The sequence below is a fragment of the Oncorhynchus keta genome, chromosome 25, assembly GCF_023373465.1.
Source record: "Oncorhynchus keta strain PuntledgeMale-10-30-2019 chromosome 25, Oket_V2, whole genome shotgun sequence".
Classification (NCBI taxonomy): Eukaryota; Metazoa; Chordata; class Actinopteri; order Salmoniformes; family Salmonidae; genus Oncorhynchus; species Oncorhynchus keta.
The window spans coordinates 23714376-23737762 of record NC_068445.1 but is presented as its reverse complement, the minus strand read 5'-3'; the positions used below and the strand labels follow the sequence as shown (position 1 = coordinate 23737762).

Here is a 23387-nt window from a genome sequence, read left to right as displayed (position 1 = left end):
CACAACACAACAAATACAATACACCACCATCCATTTACCACAACAAAACAATATACCACCATATACACCAACAACAAATACAATACACCACCATCCATTTACCACAACAAATACAATACACCACCACCATTTACCACAACAAATACAATACCACCACATTTACCACAACAAATACAATACACCACCATACAATACACCACCATCCATTTACCACAACAAATACAATACACCACAACAAATACAATACACCACCATCCATTTACCACAACAAATACAATACACCACCATCCATTTACCACACAAATAAATCCACCATACATTTACCACAACAAATACAATACACCACAACAAATACAATACACCACCATCCATTTACCACAACAAATACAATACACCACAACAAATACAATACACCACCATCCAAATTTACACCACATCCATTTACCACAATAAATACACCACAACAATATTTACCACAACAAATACAATACACCACCATCCACACAATAAATACAATACACCACAACAAATACAAATACACCATCCATTTACCACAACAAATACAATACACAACACCATACATTTACCACAACAAATACAATACACCACCGTCCATTTACCACAACAAATACAATACACCACCATCCATTTACCACAACAAATACAATACACCACCATCCATTTACCACAACAATATGATACACCACCACCCATTTACCACAATAAATACAATATACCACCATACAATACACCACAACAAATACAATATACCAACATACAATATACCACAACAAATACAATACACCACCATCCATTTACCACAACAAATACAATACGCCACAACAAATACAATACACCACCATCCATTTACCACAACAAATACAATACACCACCATAAAATACACCACAACAAATACAATACAACCGCCAGCAATTTACCGCAACAAATACAATACACCACAACAAATACAATACACCGCCAACAACAAATAAACCACAACAAATACAATACACCACCATCCATTTAACACAACAAATATGATACACCACCATTTCACATTTACCACAATTTACAATACACCACAACAAATACAATACCACCACATTTAACACAACAAATACAATACACCACCATCCATTTACACAACAACAAATACAATACACCACCATCCATTTACCACAACAAATACAATACACCACCATCCATTTACCACAACAAATACAATACACCACCATCCATTTATCACAACAAATAAATACACCACCATACATTTACCACAACCATACACCACCATACATTTACCACAAAATACAATACACCACAACAAATACAATACACCACCATCCATTTACCACAACAAATACAATATGCCACAAAAATACAATACACCACCATCCATTTACCACAACAAATACAATACCACCATCCATTTAACACAATAAATACAATACACACAACAAATACAATACACCACCCATTTACCACAACAAATACAATACACCACAACAAATACAATACACCACCATCCATTTAACACAATAAATACAATACACCACAACAAATACAATACACCACCATCCATTTAACACAATAAATACAATACACCACACAAATACAATACACCACCATCATTTACCACAACAAATACAATACACCACAACAAATACAATACACCACCATCCATTTACCACAATAAATACAATACACCACCATACATTTACCACAACAAATACAATACACCACCATCCATTTACCACAACAAATACAATACACCACCATCCATTTACACAACAATATGATACACCACCACCCATTTACCACAATAAATACAATACCACCATACAATACACCACAACAAATACAATATACCACATACAATATACCACAACAAATACAATACACCACCATCCATTTACCACAACAAATACAATACGCCACAACAAATACAATACACCACCATCCATTTACCACAACAAATACAATACACCACCATCCATTTACCACAACAAAAATATGCCACAACAAATACAATACACCACCATCCATTTACCACAACAAATACAATACACCACCATCCATTTACCACAACAATATGATACACCACCACCCATTTACCACAATAAATACAATATACCACCATACAATACACCACAACAAATACAATATACCAACATACAATATACCACAACAAATACAATACACCACCATCCATTTACCACAACAAATACAATACGCCACAACAAATACAATACACCACCATCCATTTACCACAACAATACAATACACCACCATACAATACACCACAACAAATACAATACACCACACAACAACAAATACAATACACCACCAGCATTTACCACAACAAATACAATACACCACAACAAATACAATACACCACCATCCATTTACCACAACAAATACAATACACCACCATCCATTTACCACAACAAATACAATACACCACCATCCATTTACCACAAAACAATATGATACACCACCATCCATTTACCACAATAAATACAATATACAACCATACAATACACCACAACAAATACAATATACCACCATACAATACACAACAAATACAATACACCGCCATCCATTTACCACAACAAATACAATACACCACCATCCATTTAACACAATAAATACAATACACCACAACAAATACAATACACCACCATCCATTTACCACAATAAATACATATACCACCATACAATACACCACAACAAATACAATACACCACCATCCATTTAACACAATAAATACAATTACCACAACAAATACAATACACCACCATCCATTTAACACAATAAATACAATACACCACAACAAATACAATACACCACCATCTATTTACCACAATAAATACAATACACCACAACAAATACAATACACCACCATCCATTTACCACAACAAATACAATACACCACAACAAATACAATACACCGCCAGCCATTTACCACAACAAATACAATACACCACCATACATTTACCACAACAAAAACATTACACCACAACAAATACAATACACCACCATACATTTACCACAACAAATACAATACTCCACCATCCATTTAACACAATAAATACAATACACCACAACAAATACAATACACCACCATCCATTTAACACAATAAATACAATACACCACAACAAATACAATACACCACCATCCATTTACCACAACAAATACAATACACCACAACAAATACAATACACCACCATACATTTACCACAACAAATACAATACACCACCATACATTTACCACAACAAATACAATACACCACAACAAATACAATACACCACCATACATTTACCACAACAAATACAATACACCACCATACATTTACCACAACAAATACAATACACCACAACAAATACAATACACTACCGTCCATTTACCACAACAAATACAATACACCACCATCCATTTACCACAACAAATACAATACACCACCATCCATTTAACACAATAAATACAATACACCACAACAAATACAATACACCACCATACATTTACCACAACAAATACAATACACCACCATCCATTTACCACAATAAATACAATATACCACCATACAATACACCACAACAAATACAATACACCACCATCCATTTAACACAATAAATACAATACACCACAACAAATACAATACACCACCATCCATTTAACACAATAAATACAATACACCACCATCCATTTACCACAACAAATACAATACACCACCATCCATTTACCACAACAAATACAATACGCCACAACAAATACAATACACCACCATCCATTTAACACCATACATACAATACACCACAACAAGTACAATACACCACCATCAATTTAACACAATAAATACAATACACCACAACAAATACAATACACCACCATCCATTTACCACAAAAATATGATACACCAACATCCATTTACCACAATAAATACAATATACAACCATACAATACACCACAACAAATACAATATACCACCATACAATACACGACAACAAATACAATACACCGCCATCCATTTACCACAACAAATACAATACACCACCATCCATTTAACACAATAAATACAATACACCACAACTAATACAATACACCACCATCCATTTATCACAACAAATACAATATGCCACAAAACAATACAATACACCACCATCATTTAACACAATAAATACAATACACCACAACAAATACAATACACCACCATCCATTTAACACAATAAATACAATACACCACAACAAATACAATACACCACCATCTATTTACCACAATAAATTACACCACAACAAATACAATACACCACCATCCATTTTACCACAACAAATACCAATATGCCACAAAAATACAATACACCACCATCCATTTACCACAATAAATACAATACACCACCATACATTTACCACAACAAATACAATACACCACCATCCATTTACCACAACAAATACAATACACCACCATCCATTTACCACAACAAATACAATACACCACAACAAATACAATACACCACCATCCATTTACCACAACAAATACAATACACCACCATACAATACACCACAACAAATACAATACACCGCCAGCAATTTACCACAACAAATACAATACACCACAACAAATACAATACACCGCCATCCATTTACCACAACAAATACAATACACCACCATCCATTTAACACAATAAATACAATACACCACAACAAATACAATACCCCACCATCCATTTACCACAACAAATACAATACACCACCATACATTTACCACAACAAATACAATACACCACCATACATTTACCACAACAAATACAATACACCACCATCCATTTACCACAACAAATACAATACACCACCATCCATTTACCACAACAATATGATACACCACCACCCATTTACCACAATAAATACAATATACCACCATACAATACACCACAACAAATACAATATACCAACATACAATATACCACAACAAATACAATACACCACCATCCATTTACCACAACAAATACAATATGCCACAACAAATACAATACACCACCATCCATTTACCACAACAAATACAATACACCACCATACAATACACCACAACAAATACAATACACCACCATACAATACAATTTACCACAACAAATACATTTACACCACAACAAATACAATACACCGCCATCCATTTACCACAACAAATACAATACACCACCATCCATTTAACACAACAAATGATACACCACCACCCATTTACCACAACAAATACAATACACCACCATACATTTACGACAACAAATACAATACACCACCATCCATTTAACACAACAAATACAATACACCACCATCCATTTACCACAATAAATACAATACACCACCATACATTTACCACAACAAATACAATACACCACCATCCATTTACCACAACAAATACAATACACCACCATCCATTTATCACAACAAATACAATACACCACCATACATTTACCACAACAAATACAATACACCACCATACATTTACCACAACAAATACAATACACCACAACAAATACAATACACCACCATCCATTTACCACAACAAATACAATACACCACCATCCATTTACCACAACAAATACAATACACCACCATCCATTTAACACAATAAATACAATACACCACAACAAATACAATACACCACCATACATTTACCACAACAAATACACCACAACAAATACAATACACCACCATCCATTTACCACAATAAATACAATACACCACAACAAATACAATACACCACCATCCATTTAACACAATAAATACAATACACCACAACAAATACAATACACCACCATCCATTTACCACAACAAATACAATACACCACAACAAATACAATACACCACCATCCATTTACCACAATAAATACAATACACCACCATACATTTACCACAACAAATACAATACACCACCATCCATTTACCACAACAAATACAATACACCACCATCCATTTACCACAACAATATGATACACCACCACCCATTTACCACAATAAATACAATATACCACCATACAATACACCACAACAAATACAATATACCAACATACAATATACCACAACAAATACAATACACCACCATCCATTTACCACAACAAATACAATACGCCACAACAAATACAATACACCACCATCCATTTACCACAACAAATACAATACACCACCATCCATTTACCACAACAAATACAATATGCCACAACAAATCCAATCCACCACCATCGATTTACCACAACAACTACAATACACCACCCCATTTACCACAACAATATGATACACCACCACCCATTTACCACAATAAATACAATATACCACCATACAATACACCACAACAAATACAATATACCAACATACAATATACCACAACAAATACAATACACCACCATCCATTTACCACAACAAATACAATACGCCACAACAACCACAACAAATACACCACCATCCATTTACCACAACAACTACAATACACCACCATACAATACACCACAACAAATACAATACACCACAACTAATACAATACACCGCCAGCATTTACCACAACAAATACAATACACCACAACAAATACAATACACCACCATCCATTTACCACAACAAATACAATACACCACCATCCATTTATCACAACAAATTACACCACCATCCATTTACCACAACAAATACAATACACCACCATACATTTACCACAACAACTACAATACACCACAACAAATACAATACACCACCATCCATTTACCACAACAAAAATACAATATTTACCAAAAAAAATACAATACACCACCATCCATTTACCACAACAAATACAATACACCACCATCCATTTAACACAACAAATAAATACACCACCATCCATTTACCAAAACAAATACAATACACCACAACAAATACAATACACCACCATCCATTTACCACAACAAATACAATACACCACCATCCATTTGACACAATAAATACAATACACCACAACAAATACAATACACCACCATCCATTTAACACAATAAATACAATACCACAACAAATACAATACACCACCATCTATCTACCACAACAAATACATATGCCACAACAAATACAATACACCACCATCCATTTACCACAATAAATACAATACACCACCATACATTTACCACAACAAATACAATACACCACCATCCATTTACCACAACAAATACAATACACCACCATCCATTTACCACAACAAATAATACACCACCACCCATTTACCACAATAAATACAATATACCACCATACAATACACCACAACAAATACAATATACCAACATACAATATACCACAACAAATACAATACACCACCATCCATTTACCACAACAAATACAATACACCACCATCCATTTAACACAATAAATACAATACACCACCATACAATACACCACAACAAATACAATATACCACCAACAATACACCACAACAAATACAATACACCGCCATCCATTTACCACAACAAATACAATACACCACCATCCATTTAACACAACAAATACAATACACCACAACAAATACAATACCCCACCATCCATTTACCACAACAAATACAATACACCACCATCCATTTACCACAACAAATACAATACACCACCATACATTTACCACAACAAATACAATACACCACCATCCATTTACCACAACAAATACAATATGCCACAACAAATACAATACACCACCATCGATTTACCACAACAAATACAATACACCACCATCCATTTACCACAACAAATACAATACACCACCATCCATTTACCACAACAATATGATACACCACCACCCATTTACCACAATAAATACAATATACCACCATACAATACACCACAACAAATACAATACTCCACCATCCATTTAACACAATAAATACAATACACCACAACAAATACAATACACCACCATACATTTACCACAACAAATACAATACACCACCATACGTTTACCACAACAAAAACATTACACCACAACAAATACAATACACCACCATACATTTACCACAACAAATACAATACACCACCATCCATTTAACACAATAAATACAATACACCACAACAAATACAATACACCACCATCCATTTACCACAATAAATACAATATACCACCATACAATACACCACAACAAATACAATACACCACCATCCATTTAACACAATAAATACAATACACCACAACAAATACAATACACCACCATCCATTTACCACAACAAATACAATACACCACCATACGTTTACCACAACAAATACAATACACCACAACAAATACAATACACCACCATACATTTACCACAACAAATACAATACACCACAACAAATACAATACACTACCGTCCATTTACCACAACAAATACAATACACCACCATACATTTACCACAACAAATACAATACACCACCATCCATTTACCACAACAAATACAATACACCACAACAAATACAATACACTACCGTACATTTAACACAACAAATACAATACACCACCATACATTTACCACAATAAATACAAATATCACCATACAATACACCACAACAAATACAATACACCACCATCCATTTAACACAATAAATACAATACACCACAACAAATACAATACACCACCATCCATTTACCACAACAAATACAATACACCACCATCCATTTACCACAACAAATACAATACGCCACAACAAATACAATACACCACCATCCATTTAACACCATACATACAATACACCACAACAAGTACAATACACCACCATCAATTTAACACAATAAATACAATACACCACAACAAATACAATACACCACCATCCATTTACCACAAAAATATGATACACCAACATCCATTTACCACAATAAATACAATATACAACCATACAATACACCACAACAAATACAATATACCACCATACAATACACGACAACAAATACAATACACCGCCATCCATTTACCACAACAAATACAATACACCACCATCCATTTAACACAATAAATACAATACACCACCATCCATTTACCACAATAAATACAATATACCACCATACAATACACCACAACAAATACAATACACCACCATCTATTTAACACAATAAATACAATACACCACAACAAATACAATACACCACCATCTATTTAACACAATAAATAAAATACACCACAACAAATACAATACACCACCATCCATTTAACACAATAAATACAATACACCACAACAAATACAATACACCACCATCTATTTACCACAATAAATATAATACACCACCATCCATTTAACACAATAAATACAATACACCACCATCCATTTACCACAACAAATACAATACACCACCATCCATTTACCACAACAAATACAATACACCACAACAAATACAATACACCACCATCCATTTACCACAACAAATACAATACACCACCATCCATTTACCACAACAAATACAATACACCACAACAAATACAATACACCACCATCCATTTACCACAACAAATACAATATGCCACAAAAAATACAATACACCACCATCCATTTACCACAATAAATACAATACACCACCATCCATTTAACACAATAAATACAATACACCACAACAAATACAATACACCACCATCCATTTACCACAACAAATACAATATGCCACAAAAAATACAATACACCACCATCCATTTACCACAATAAATACAATACACCACCATCCATTTACCACAACAAATACAATACACCACCATCCATTTACCACAACAAATACAATACACCACCATCCATTTATCACAACAAATACAATACACCACCATCCATTTAACACCATAAATACAATACCACAACAAATACAATACACCACCATCCATTTAACACAAATACAATACAATACACCACAACAAATACAATACACCACCATCAATTTAACACAATAAATACAATACACCACAACAAATACAATACACCACCATCCATTTACCACAACAAATACAATACACCACCATCCATTTACACAACAAATACAATACGCCACAACAAATACAATACACCACCATCCATTTAACACCATACATACAATACACCACAACAAATACAATACACCACCATCAATTTAACACAATAAATACAATACACCACAACAAATACAATACACCACCATCCATTTACCACAAAAATATGATACACCAACATCCATTTACCACAATAAATACAATATACAACCATACATTTACCACAACAAATACAATATACCACCATACAATTTACCACAACAAATACAATACACCACCATCCATTTACCACAACAAATACAATACACCACCATCCATTTAACACAATAAATACAATACACCACAACAAATACAATACACCACCATCCATTTACCACAATAAATACAATATACCACCATACAATACACCACAACAAATACAATACACCACCATCTATTTAACACAATAAATACAATACACCACAACAAATACAATACACCACCATCCATACACACAAATAAATACACCATCCATTTACCACAACAAATACAATACACCACCATCCATTTAACACAATAAATACAATACACCACAACATACAATACACCACCATCTATTTAACAATAAATATAATACACCACCATCCATTTAACACAATAAATACAATACACCACAACAAATACAATACACCACCATCCATTTACCACAACAAATACAATATGCCACAAAAAATACAATACACCACCATCCATTTACCACAACAAATACAATACACCACCATACATTTACCACAACAAATACAATACACCACCATCCATTTACCACAACAAATACAATACACCACCATCCATTTACACAACAAATACAATACACCACAACAAATACAATACACCACCATCCATTTACACAACAAAACACAAAAATACAATACACCACCATCCATTTACCACAACAAATACAATACACCACCATCCATTTAACACAATAAATACAATACACCACAACAAATACAATACACCACCATCCATTTACCACAACAAATACAATATACACCACAAAAATACAATACACCACCATCCATTTACCACAATAAATACAATACACCACCATCCATTTACCACAACAAATACAATACACCACCATCAATTTACCACGACAAATACAATACACCACCATCCATTTACCACAACAATACGATACACCACCAACCATTTACCACAATAAATACAATACACCACAACTAATACAATACACCACCATCCATTTACCACAATAGATACAATACACCACAACTAATACAATACACCACCATCCATTTACCACAACAAATACAATATGCCACAAAAAAATACAATACACCACCATCCATTTACCACAATAAATACAATACACCACCATACATTTACCACAACAAATACAATACACCACCATCCATTTACCACAACAAATACAATACACCACCATCCATTTAACACAATAAATACAATACACCACAACAAATACAATACACCACCATCCATTTACCACAACAAATACAATATGCCACAAAAATACAATACACCACCATCCATTTACCACAACAAATACAATACACCACCATACATTTACCACAACAAATACAATACACCACCATCCATTTACCACAACAAATACAATACACCACCATCAATTTAACACAATAAATACAATACACCACAACAAATACAATACACCACCATCCATTTACCACAATAAATACAATATACCACCATACAATACACCACAACAAATACAATACACCACCATCCATTTAACACAATAAATACAATACACCACAACAAATACAATACACCACCATCCATTTAACACAATAAATACAACACACCACAACAAATACAATACACCACCATCTATTTACCACAACAAATACAATATGCCACAAAAAATACAATACACCACCATCCATTTACCACAATAAATACAATACACCACCATACATTTACCACAACAAATACAATACACCACCATCCATTTAACACCATAAATACAATACACCACAACAAATACAATACACCACCACAAAAAAAAGAGAAGTTGATGTGCATGTCCGTGGAAAAAAACTTGTGCTAGTTTTAGATATTGAGATTGTCAAGGACGCACAGACATTCAAACATATGTGGACTATAGTTCAGATGATTTGTTTGCCATATGTGACAAATCAAAATATACACTGCTCAAAAAAATAAAGGGAACACTTAAACAACACAATGTAACTGCCAGAGCCCTGCAAAATGACCTCCAGCAGGCCACAAATGTGCATGTGTCTGCTCAAACGGTCAGAAACAGACTCCATGATGGTGGTATGAGGGCCCGACGTCCACAGGTGGGGGTTGTGCTTACAGCCCAACACCGTGCAGGACGTTTTGGCATTTGCCAGAGAACACCGAGATTGGCAAATTCGCCACTGGCGCCCTGTGCTCTTCACAGATGAAAGCAGGTTCGCACATGTGACAGACGTGATAGAGTCTGGAGACGCCGTGGAGAACGTTCTGCTGCCTGCAACCACCTCCAGCATGACCGGTTTGGCGGTGGGTCAGTCATGGTGTGGGGTGGCATTTATTTGGGGGGCCGCACACCCCTCCATGTGCTCGCCAGAGGTAGCCTGACTGCCATTAGGTACCGAGATGAGATCCTCAGACCCCTTGTGAGACCATATGCTGGTGCGGTTGGCCCTCGGTTCCTCCTAATGCAATACAATGCTAGACCTCATGTGGCTGGAGTGTGTCAGCAGTTCCTGCAAGAGGAAGGCATTGATGCTATGGACTGGCCCGCCCGTTCCCCAGACCTGAATCCAATTGAGCACATCTGGGACATCATGTCTCGCTCCATCCACCAACGCCACGTTGCACCACAGACTGTCCAGGAGTTGGCGGATGCTTTCGTCCAGGTCTGGGAGGAGATCCCTCAGGAGACCATCCGCCACCTCAGCAGGAGCATGCCCAGGTGTTGTAGGGAGGTCATACAGGCACGTGGAGGCCACACACACTACTGAGCCTCATTTTGACTTGTTTTAAAGACATTACATCAAAGTTGGATCATTCTGTAGTGTGGTTTTCCACTTTAATTTTGAGTGTGATTCCAGATCCAGACCTCCATGGGTTGATAAATTTGATTTCCATTGATAATTTTTGTGTGATTTTGTTGTCAGCACATATGTAAAGAAAAAGGTATTTAATAAGAATATTTCATTCATTCAGATCTAGGATGTGTTATTTTAGTGTTCCCTTTATTTTTTTGAGCAGTGTATTTGGTGAGAATCACAACATAGGGTACAAAATCTATTCTAGGTCTTAAAGGGGCAGTAGCCTACCTTCGGTGTACAATTTATAATTACAACATTACTTAATCTGCAGTTATTATTCTGCTATTTGTTACCAATAATATCTACAAGTTAATAGTATATTTTGATTACAATTATTATGCCTAATCTTTTAACTAAATGGAATATATTAGCTTCCAAAATGTAAGTAGGTCTATCTAGCTGTCCGATGACAAACTGATGGAATGGCTTGTCCTGCACTTTGGAAAAACCCAGTGCATTCAGTGAATTTTGGAAAAAGATCTTGGTTCCTTTCTAAACATAGCAATGTGAATGCAAAGAGGACCACAAAATGGGTGAAGTGAACTGGTCCTCAAAGGCATTGTGAATACTAAAATAACAGAGTTATTTTCCTTTTTTAGAGTTCACTTTAAAGAGGACTGAGATTGGTTGTAGAAGTGTATAAAACATTAGGAACACCTGCTGTTTCCATGACAGACTGACCAGGTGATTCTAGATGAAAGGTATGATCCTGTCATGACGTTGGCCTGGGGGTTAGGTTTATGACAGTCATAAATACCTCTTCCCCCCTTTTTCCTCTCTCTACCATACTGAGGTTACATACATTTGCAAAACCCTTGGTTAACATAGAGATTCTGGGAACATCAGAAGGTGGGGGGAAATGAACTATATTCTGGTAATCCGAACAATTGAACATATGATACTTAATGAATATGATGTCAGTTCGGTTGTCATCTGAGACATTCTCATCAATGATAAGATGACAAACTCTACAGTGGAAAGTCTACACATCAGAGTTATCGGATTCACATGGAATTGTTGTTCAATTTAAATGTTTGAATATGAAATTATTCATGATGGGATGAAATGTGATTTTAGCTTCTAAAATGTGAGATTTGGGTTTTCATAAGATAGGGCTGCTCAATCAGTGGCCTGCCCCTGTGAAGGGACATGGGCTATAAAACTTTTCAAACACGCCCTCCTCTCCCTTCCTATATAAGCCCTTGACGACAATATAACTTCCTGTTCCGAGGATGTAGGACGACGGTCCGATGTCAGAATGGTTCAGATAACTACAGAATGAAGCCAACATCAGCGTGAGCTTTGGTTGCGAATGGTATGAACTTTGAACTCTTATTCACTACAGAAGTGATACCTCCTAGCCGTTGTGTTAGCAACAGCAGATGCAACGAGGGTTAGGAAGGAACAGACAGAGTATCCTGTCTATCACCCAACGACATTACTACAACGTATCCAATTGACAACCAGAGACATTCTTCAAAGGACTCGGTTTGGCAACACGGCCTTCCATTTACCACCAACCTCCCGAAGCGCAGCTCAGAGTAAATATTTATTGCATTTTCCTTTTCCAAATGGGCGGTAATTTAGAATGCATTAGATACTGTATTTACGATAGCACAGCTTCTCCCTTTGTCTCTCAGTCTTCCCGCTCTTTCACTCAAACCCAGCCCTTTTCCTTTGTGTAACAAGCTGTCATATCTGTTCCGCCCACTAGTGACATTTTCCTTTGACGTAATTTGTAATCAAGTTATGATTTAATTATGTGTATGTGTAATTCTATGTGATTAGTTAGGTATTTAGTAAATAAATAATTAAACCTAATGTTGTATTGCTGATTCAAATTGTTAGCCAGGGTTTGTGCAGATAACCAAGAATTTACAACTTTCAGATGAGACTGAATTAAGATGACGATTGATATTAACTGCTATTGATGTAAAATATTACTAGGTCTTTAAGAGTTTATTCAGAAGATAACAGCTCTATAAATATGATTTTGTGGTGCCCAACTCTCTAGTTAATTACATTTACATGATTAGCTCAATCAGGTGATATTAATTACGGATAAATTATTTTATATAATAGCATGTCATATCACTTAATCCAGCATAGCCAAAGACACGACAATCCCTTATTGATGTCACCTGTTAAAAATAATTGAACCCGTCTTCTCCCCTTCATCTACACTCATTGAAGTTGATTTAAGCCTTGGGACAGATTGTGTATATGTGCCATTCAGAGGGTGAGTGGGCAGGTCAAAAGATTTAAGTGCCATTGAACAAGGTATGGTAGTATATGCCAGGCACACCAGTTTAAGTGTGTAAAGAACGGCAACGCTGCTGGGTTTTTCCATGCTCAACAGTATCCTGTGTGTGTGTATCAAGAATGGTCCACCACCCAAAGGACATCCAGCCAACTTGACACAACGGTGGAAAGCATTGGAGTCAACATGGGTCAGCATCCCTTCGGAACGCTTGACACCTTGTACAGTCCATGCCCCGGACGAATTGAGGCTGTTCGAGGGCAAAAGATGGTGCAACTCAACTAATGTGTTGTACACTCAGTGTATGTGAAAATACTCTGACCCATATTGCCCTCGTTGGGAATAAAAACTAATGCACCTTCATCTCAAATATAAGGACAGGAAATTCATACCATTTATACCCAGAACAAATGCAGGTATATAAAATGAAACAAATATTTAACCAACATTTCATTGCTGTACACTGGGTATAGTATCACAACTAGTGTCAAACACTGATGGATATGGAAACACAAGAATGGGAAAGGAAAAGGGGATACCTAGTCAGTTGTACAGTGAATGCATTCAACTGAAATGTGTCTTCCGCATTTAACCAAACCCCTCTGAAATCATGTTCAAATGGAAGTTAATGTGTTTATTACAGGTCAATAACATTCATGGCATATAAGTAGTATCAGTCAAAAAGTACTTACAAAATGTTCAATTCTACAGGTGGCCAATCTGTGAAGATCTACTTAAGAGTTTCAGTGGGCTTTCCTAAAGTGCTACCTTGATACTCAGTTTGACAGACACAACAAAATATACAGTACATTGTTAAAAGGTATTGTGATTAAAACATGTATGTATGCATGTATGTATGTATGTATACATACACACAGAGGCAATTCAACATGTTTTTATCAGAATACTGTGTTTCTATTGTGATATTACAAATGATACATTTTTGGCAATACATAAAGAGTCTAGAGATGTGTACTTCCCTGTCTTCATTAAGAAGGTTCAAGGGAACTCAATGGCAAGGACTACATCACAAACAAGGACAGTTTTGACATTTGAAATCAAATGGGGGAAAAAATGTCCACGTTCAATGCAACATAATGAATTTACCACCAATACATCTTCAAAACAATGGGTTGTGCACATCTTTTAACGGCAGTACTGAACTCTTCAAGGGAGTTTGAAAGAGTTTAAAATGAGTAGATGTCCTCAATGGATGAACTTGGGAGTGTTAAAACAGAACATCAACATAAATACAATATATGATTTACACAAACACACATCAACACAATTCATGTGAAAAATATATTATTGTGCGTGAATTTGAGTGGTTCTTCATGTAGTAAAGCTCAACCATATAAATGTCAAATGTTTCAGACTTTCTGTTGGATTACGCTCATTCAACTAGAAGTGTAAAAACATGGTTTTGTTATTCAGACCACAGCAAGAGAACAGTGTAGTAGCATTAGTGTCATTTTAAAATGGACATACAAATTCATTAGTGATTGAATCACAAGCATCCTGAACATTCTATTTTCCAAACGAATGGGGCAAAACAATGTTGACCATGAATAACAAATCGAATCCTTAAATGAACCATGATAAAAAAAGACAAGTAGGGTGAGACAGACAGACACCACGGAGCAATTGATCAAACATGAGTAAACACAGTCACAAAGCCCAATTATCTTATGTTAACAATCACTCAAGCACCTTGAAAGAAATGCTAAGCAACATGACCTGGCAAGAGATGAACAACGACTGCACCATTAGATATTTAAAGCACTGTCCGTCTGTCACCTCAAACACTGGAGGATGGCAAGGCATCATTACATGTAAGTAGTATGAAATATATGCAGTTTTATATACACACATACATACAACTGTAAATAAAACTGCATGGCTATAAAAACATGTAACAGAAATATTAACGGAACAAACACCTTTTAAAAGTTGATGCATAAAATATTACAAAATCTGGTACCGTATTTGGTACAACCCTGAGAACTATTGCAAATCAACCTTTTTAAGAGGCATTTAACATAAATCCTACAATTTGTTATGTTGTGAGATGTGTTAGAGCAAGTTTAGTTGTCTATCAAGCCTTCTTCCTTATCAGCTGTAGTATTGAGTTAGTCCTCGAAGCAATAGCATTGCCCAATAGTTCCTCATCTCATGACCTAGATGGAGGTGAATTAGGCTCTGGAATGTCCGTTTTTTTTTTTTAAGTAATGAATTCTGAACATTTATGGCAATAGTGAGCAGAAACAGCACAAGACTTCCATAGGTATTGGTAAGAGACAATATATGAAGGAAGGATTTGACATGGTGGTCGATGACAAAACTTGCTCTAACAATTCTTATGGTGATAAACATGTATAAATTGTAGAATTGGAAACCCCATCTTAAAAGGGGTTTGGCAGTGTCTAATCTCAGAATCCAGAACCAAATCTAGAGTGAATGCCGGCCTCTGGCCAGCTACTAGACATGGTGGGGGGCTTGTTGAGATGTTTGGCCTAATGTGAGCGGCGAAGTCCACATGCCCTCCTCTGAAATCCTTTTAGCCATCTGTGGGCCTAATTACCCCCCCCCCCCCTTTCCAAAATTCTAAAGATGCCAGGTTTACACCAACCCGGCGAAATCGTGATTTGTCCAAATAATCAGTGAAGAATGGTTCCTAGTAACCCTCATATTCTCATTCCCAGTTGTGTGACACTATGCATGTCTCTAATATGACTAGGTACATATTAGAGACATTCGTATCTAAGTGCTGCTTACCCTGCCTAAATCCTAACCTTAACCACTAGGCAGAAAAACACTGACCTTAGATTGGAGTCTAGGGGCAATGTGATCCTAGTACTATTGCTACTGATATGGAGGTGGAGGCTGGGGAGCGTAAACAGGAATATTACACAGCACAATGGGGAACAGCACCTTGAGGTCCGTGGAACCTCTGATACGTAGACTCACCTGCAGGAGAGAAGAAGAACAGGAAGAAAAGACAACATCAGAACAGAAGAATAGGCATTGGGCCAGTCCAATCACCTATTTAACCTACGATTTTGAGGAGATCTGTGCAGGTTATACAGATGTAAGCAATATGGCAAAAAATTGCACCTGGGCTATCGAGAGAGGGCAAGTAGGGGTAATTTCCATATTGCTTATACCTCTCAGCCTCATATTCACAACAAGTCTCTAGAGTAGGAGTGCTGATGTAGGATCAGTGTTGCATTTAAGATCATGAATAACATTACATGGACAGGGGGGGAGCTGATCCTAGATCCGCCCTCCTACTCTGAGACGCTTTGTGAATGCAGGCCCAGATCTCCAGGAGTGCTTAGGGGATAGGGGTTCGATTTGGGATGGGTAGTAAAAGCTGCATCATTTCCAGATGGATACCTACATCCACAGTGTAATCCAGCTCCAGTATAGGACAGTTGGAGATAGTGAGAGTTGTGTTGGGAGGGATGGGAAGCATCATATCACTGTAGACCTCAGAGCTACTGGGGTTGACAGGCTGACCATCCACCGAGGCCAGGTTTTTCATCTGCAACCTCCTGTTGCACTTGTTATGGGTGTAGAACATCTGCTTCTGGATAAGGGTCGCATGCGGAGTCACTATCCGAGAGGAGCCGTTACTAAGCTCACAGATGATTTTCACCATCTCTCCTATAGAAAAAAAAAGGGATTCAAAGGTGAGATGTGTCTGTTTATTGGAGTGTGTAAACACAACTATCTTGGAAGACTTGACAAGTGAACAGGAATTTCTATTGAGTCTCCATTTATTTGACAATAATAGACAAGTAATTTTGTACACCAGTCATGCGCTGGAAAACTCAGGCATGCACACACAGCATTTCTAGCTAACATTCTGACACAATTATTCCGTTGTTCACAAAGACAGACCCACTTCTTAGACCAAATCTGGGTGCATACCACAGTCTGCTGGCTAACATATTGGTCTTGTTTTGTAAAATACTAGCCTTGTGAACAAGAACTTACTGCTGCATTCCCAGTTCGTTTCACATCGTGCATGTAGAATGTGAACTCAGGATGGTTGAAGTTTAGAAAAATACAACAATGTCAGGGCTGGAGCCCCTCTAAGGAAGTGTATTTTATTGTTCCAGTACTAGCTTCCTGTGTACGTGTACATTAACTTGCCTAACGCTACAGAAACAGGAGTTTGGTCAAAAGGGCAGGAGCCTTTCGGGCTTGGACAAGGCTTACTTACCTGGGACAAAGCCTTTCCTCTCAGTGCAGACAGTCATTGAGATGGGACCTGAGGCACACCAGAGGCAGCACAGGGTCTTAGTGTTGCTGCCTGCCAGAGGAGCCTGGAACAACACACAGATCTGGGGTCAGACTATACTTTGTATGGCTGTGACAAATGCTGAAATTCTTTCTTCGACTCAAACCAATCTAATATGTCATAGGCCTATATCAAAAGGGAATCAGTTGGATAACCTACAAAAGGCAATTATAATAGGATGACATTTAACTCATTGACATTCAAGGTTGGCGTAATGCCCAGGTAGGTTCAGATAGACAATGGGAGGACATGCCCTTACCAGAAGATGTGGTTGGTTGGCATCTATGTGGCTGGCAAAGTTGAACTCAGTCACAAATTCCTTGGCTAGATGCCATGGCCTGTGTATCTCCACCTTCATTGAGTAAATTATACTGCCATGCACCCCATGGAAAGAGGAGGGGAAGTTTCTGAATGAATGAAAATAAGTAACAATAATGGTCAGACCTTGAATATACAACAGTGAATAAAACATACACACACAGTAATAAGACGTCATACACACCCTTGTGGGATTTGGCATGTGAATGGGTACACATGGGTTCCTGGTTGAAGTGTGGTGTTAGGGACCGCTGAAGATTGAAAACAAAACAGTTCATTTAAAACGCAACACAACAGCTAGCTGACTAGCTAGCTATGATTATAACTCCAATGTGATACACAGACGCACACACACCTTTTTAAATACACCGGTGTATCAGAATTCAGATTATGATGCATCTTTGTAAATAAATAACTGTGTAGCTAGCTAAGTAATAACATAACTACCGTTATTTTCTTGCATTACGATTTGAGAGAAGTTGAAGAATTCCAGCCTTGCCGAGTGGACTCGTCGTTGCCTTCTGCGTCGTCCTCTTCTTCCACCACCTCCTCCTTGTGTTGTCCACTGTACCTTTGCTTTTCCATTTAATGTTAATGTTATAGAACTGAGCTTTGTTTCTTTCGAAAGATCAAAGGAAATCTGACCTGCCATAAAGTCACCACTCGAGAAAGTCAATCTCGGGTTATTGGCGTTGAAATGTATTGTAAAATTTTTAAACGTTTCTCCAAACATTTTTTTGTGCAAATAAAATGGCTCTGAAGAAGAAGCAACAACTGTGTGTGTACTGTTTAAACCAGACTGCGCAAGCCCACGATATGCACACAGGGGCGTCTCGTGCTGAACCGTTCTTCTTGAATGGGAATTTTAACCCGTTCATGTCCCTTCAGTCAATCAATGTATTTTAAAAACGTATCTAGAACAATTGCTACCTGCAAGGTTTAGATATGATGGCGATTATTTCATATGGTTTAGAGATATGAAAGTAATGAGATGTAGCCAAATTAATTAAGTTCAATTCATTAACTGCAATGACAATTTAGCTACTGACAACTAATATCTAAAATAGCAATTTAGCTAGCTAGCTAAACAGCTTCACAATCGATCAACTCATTATTCATTCCACTGAGAGCACATATTTTGAGGGAAATGTATAACCCTCGCACGTGCAGGTAAATTTCTGTTGTCGTTAAACTAAGGTGGTTTGATTGGCTTTGTTTGTGCACGGAGAAAGTGTCAACACCTGGGCGGTGATCAGTAAGGCACAATCCACAATGACAACATTCCGCTTGAAATATATTCGGGCAGATATGCCTCTGACATGTACAGTACAGTAAGGAATCTTGTCAGGCCAGCTCAGTATTGCAGATATAAATGCCATGCAGGCACGGAACGGGACCATACTTAACATGTCAAGAGAGGCATGTCTGTTCTACGCAATATACACTCAGTGGCCAGTTTATTAGGTACACAACCATTCACGAAAATAGTTAGCTCCGACAGAAAGTGGTCTTGGTTTGCTATATAAAACAGGCATTCAAGTTACTGTACTATTGAACATTAGAATCGGCAAAACGAGTGACCTAAGCGACTTTGAACATTGCATGATTTTCGGTGCCAGTTCTCAGAAACTGCTGGCCTCCTGGGATTTTTACGCACGACAGTGTCTAGGTCCCTCAAGCTAAACTCTGGACCTCGAAGCCAGTTCCACTACATTTTTTCATTGTTGCTCTCTAGTCGGGAACTGATTTAGACCTCGGCCACCAGGTGGGTACAATTAATTAGCAGATTGAACAGAAAACCAGCAGGCTCCAGACCTCGTACGGTAAGAGTCGAATGCCTCTGGTCTTGGGTTAACAGAGATTGGTGCGACCAACAAAAAACATCCGCCAGCGGTAGTACTGTGGGTGAAAACAGCTCGTTGATGACAAGTCGACGGAGAATGGCAAGAATTTTGCCAACTAAGAGGTGGGCCACAAACAGGCAAATAACGGCATAGTACAACAGTGGTGTGCAGAACGGCATCGCAGAATGCACGACTCGTCGATCCTTGTCACAGTTGGGCTATTTCAACAGACGATCACACTGGGTTCCACTCCTATCAGCTAAAAACAAGAAGTGGCTCCACTTGATGTTTGTCGATTAATTTGTGGAACAGTGTTGCACAGAGCACATTCAGAGATGGTGACTACTCAGGCGTACTGTTATTTTCTTGCCACTAGATGGTGATAGTTCCTTTACTTTTGTATGATGTTCAGCGTTTCATCTGAGCAGCTCAATGAAGACAACTAATGCTACGTTCATAACCAAGTGGGAAGGTGGTATTTAGCACATACGACTGGGTAAAATCCACTTGAACGTCCCTCCAGCTCGTAATTATTTGTGGGAAACTAGTCTGTCATCCTGAGTTCTGACATCTCCCACATCCTGACCTCTGATGTCACCTACTAAGGATAACAGCAGTTTCGGGAGTTAAATGTAACAAAACATTATTTATAATAATCTATCTATTAATATGACTTTTGAACACTGTAATTGTTTTACAAACATGGGTTAACTGCCCTGTTCAGAATGACACATTTTTGCCTTGTTGGCTCAGGATTCAATACAGCTACTATTTCAGTTACTGGCCCGATGCTCTAAACACTAGGCTACCTGCTGCCCCAGACTGGAGTCATATTAGAAATCTGTGCAGGAAGCCATAAGAAGCAAAAGCCATTTTCATTGTGTGGTTGTTGAACAATGAATGTGTTTAATCTTAAAGGGAGCCTATCGGTAACATTTGAACCTCTTTTAATGTCAATATCTTCAATTTCAGATATCAAGCTGCAGTAGTGTTTTCAAAGCTTCACTTTGCACTCTGGTTTTAAGAAGGAATAGAATCTCCACAATGTTGAAAATGGTTTATTAGAAAAACATTTCTGGGACATAAAATTCTAGGACATTTCTAGGACATAAAATCACTTGACACAAGTTACTTTGACCACATCTTTCCATTCTCACTGTGTTGTTCTTCATAGTGAACTTAGCAGAGAGACATCGACTGCCAGTGCTCTTGTCTTCACGATGGGTATGTCCCAAATGACACCCTATTTATTACTTATATATTAGTGCACTACTTTTAACCAGGGCGCATAGGTCAAAAGAAGGGTACTGGATAGGGAATAGGGTGCCATTGAATCTTTCTCACTGGGGCAGTGAAGTGCAACAGTTTGAACAATTGACTTGTCAGAGGTCATGCCGGGCTGTGTAAATGTATTGAGGCCATGTGTTATAAGATGTAGAGCATGTCTTGGTCTTGTAACAATGAGAGTTCATAGATGGTTATCATACCACACTACATGGATCACTGCTCAATGCTGTCAGAACACTACACCTTGACAGTTTGCACACGAATACACACACACTGCTCAATAGTCATGCCTCTGT

The 23387-nt window shown here is 37.2% G+C and overlaps 1 protein-coding gene across 1 annotated transcript; it reads right to left on the bottom strand.

Annotated features, from left to right (window-relative positions):
- Nucleotides 1-15944: 15944 nt before the first annotated feature.
- LOC118358441 (arrestin domain-containing protein 3-like) lies at nucleotides 15945-21109 on the bottom strand. Its single transcript, XM_035736276.2, has 6 exons — nucleotides 20408-21109; nucleotides 20145-20211; nucleotides 19902-20049; nucleotides 19565-19667; nucleotides 18737-19002; nucleotides 15945-18303 (listed from the first exon to the last, which is right to left on the bottom strand). Exons 1-6 carry the CDS (start codon nucleotides 20691-20693, stop codon nucleotides 18199-18201), a joined length of 975 nt encoding a protein of 324 aa, XP_035592169.1. The 5' UTR covers nucleotides 20694-21109; the 3' UTR covers nucleotides 15945-18198.
- Nucleotides 21110-23387: the final 2278 nt, after the last annotated feature.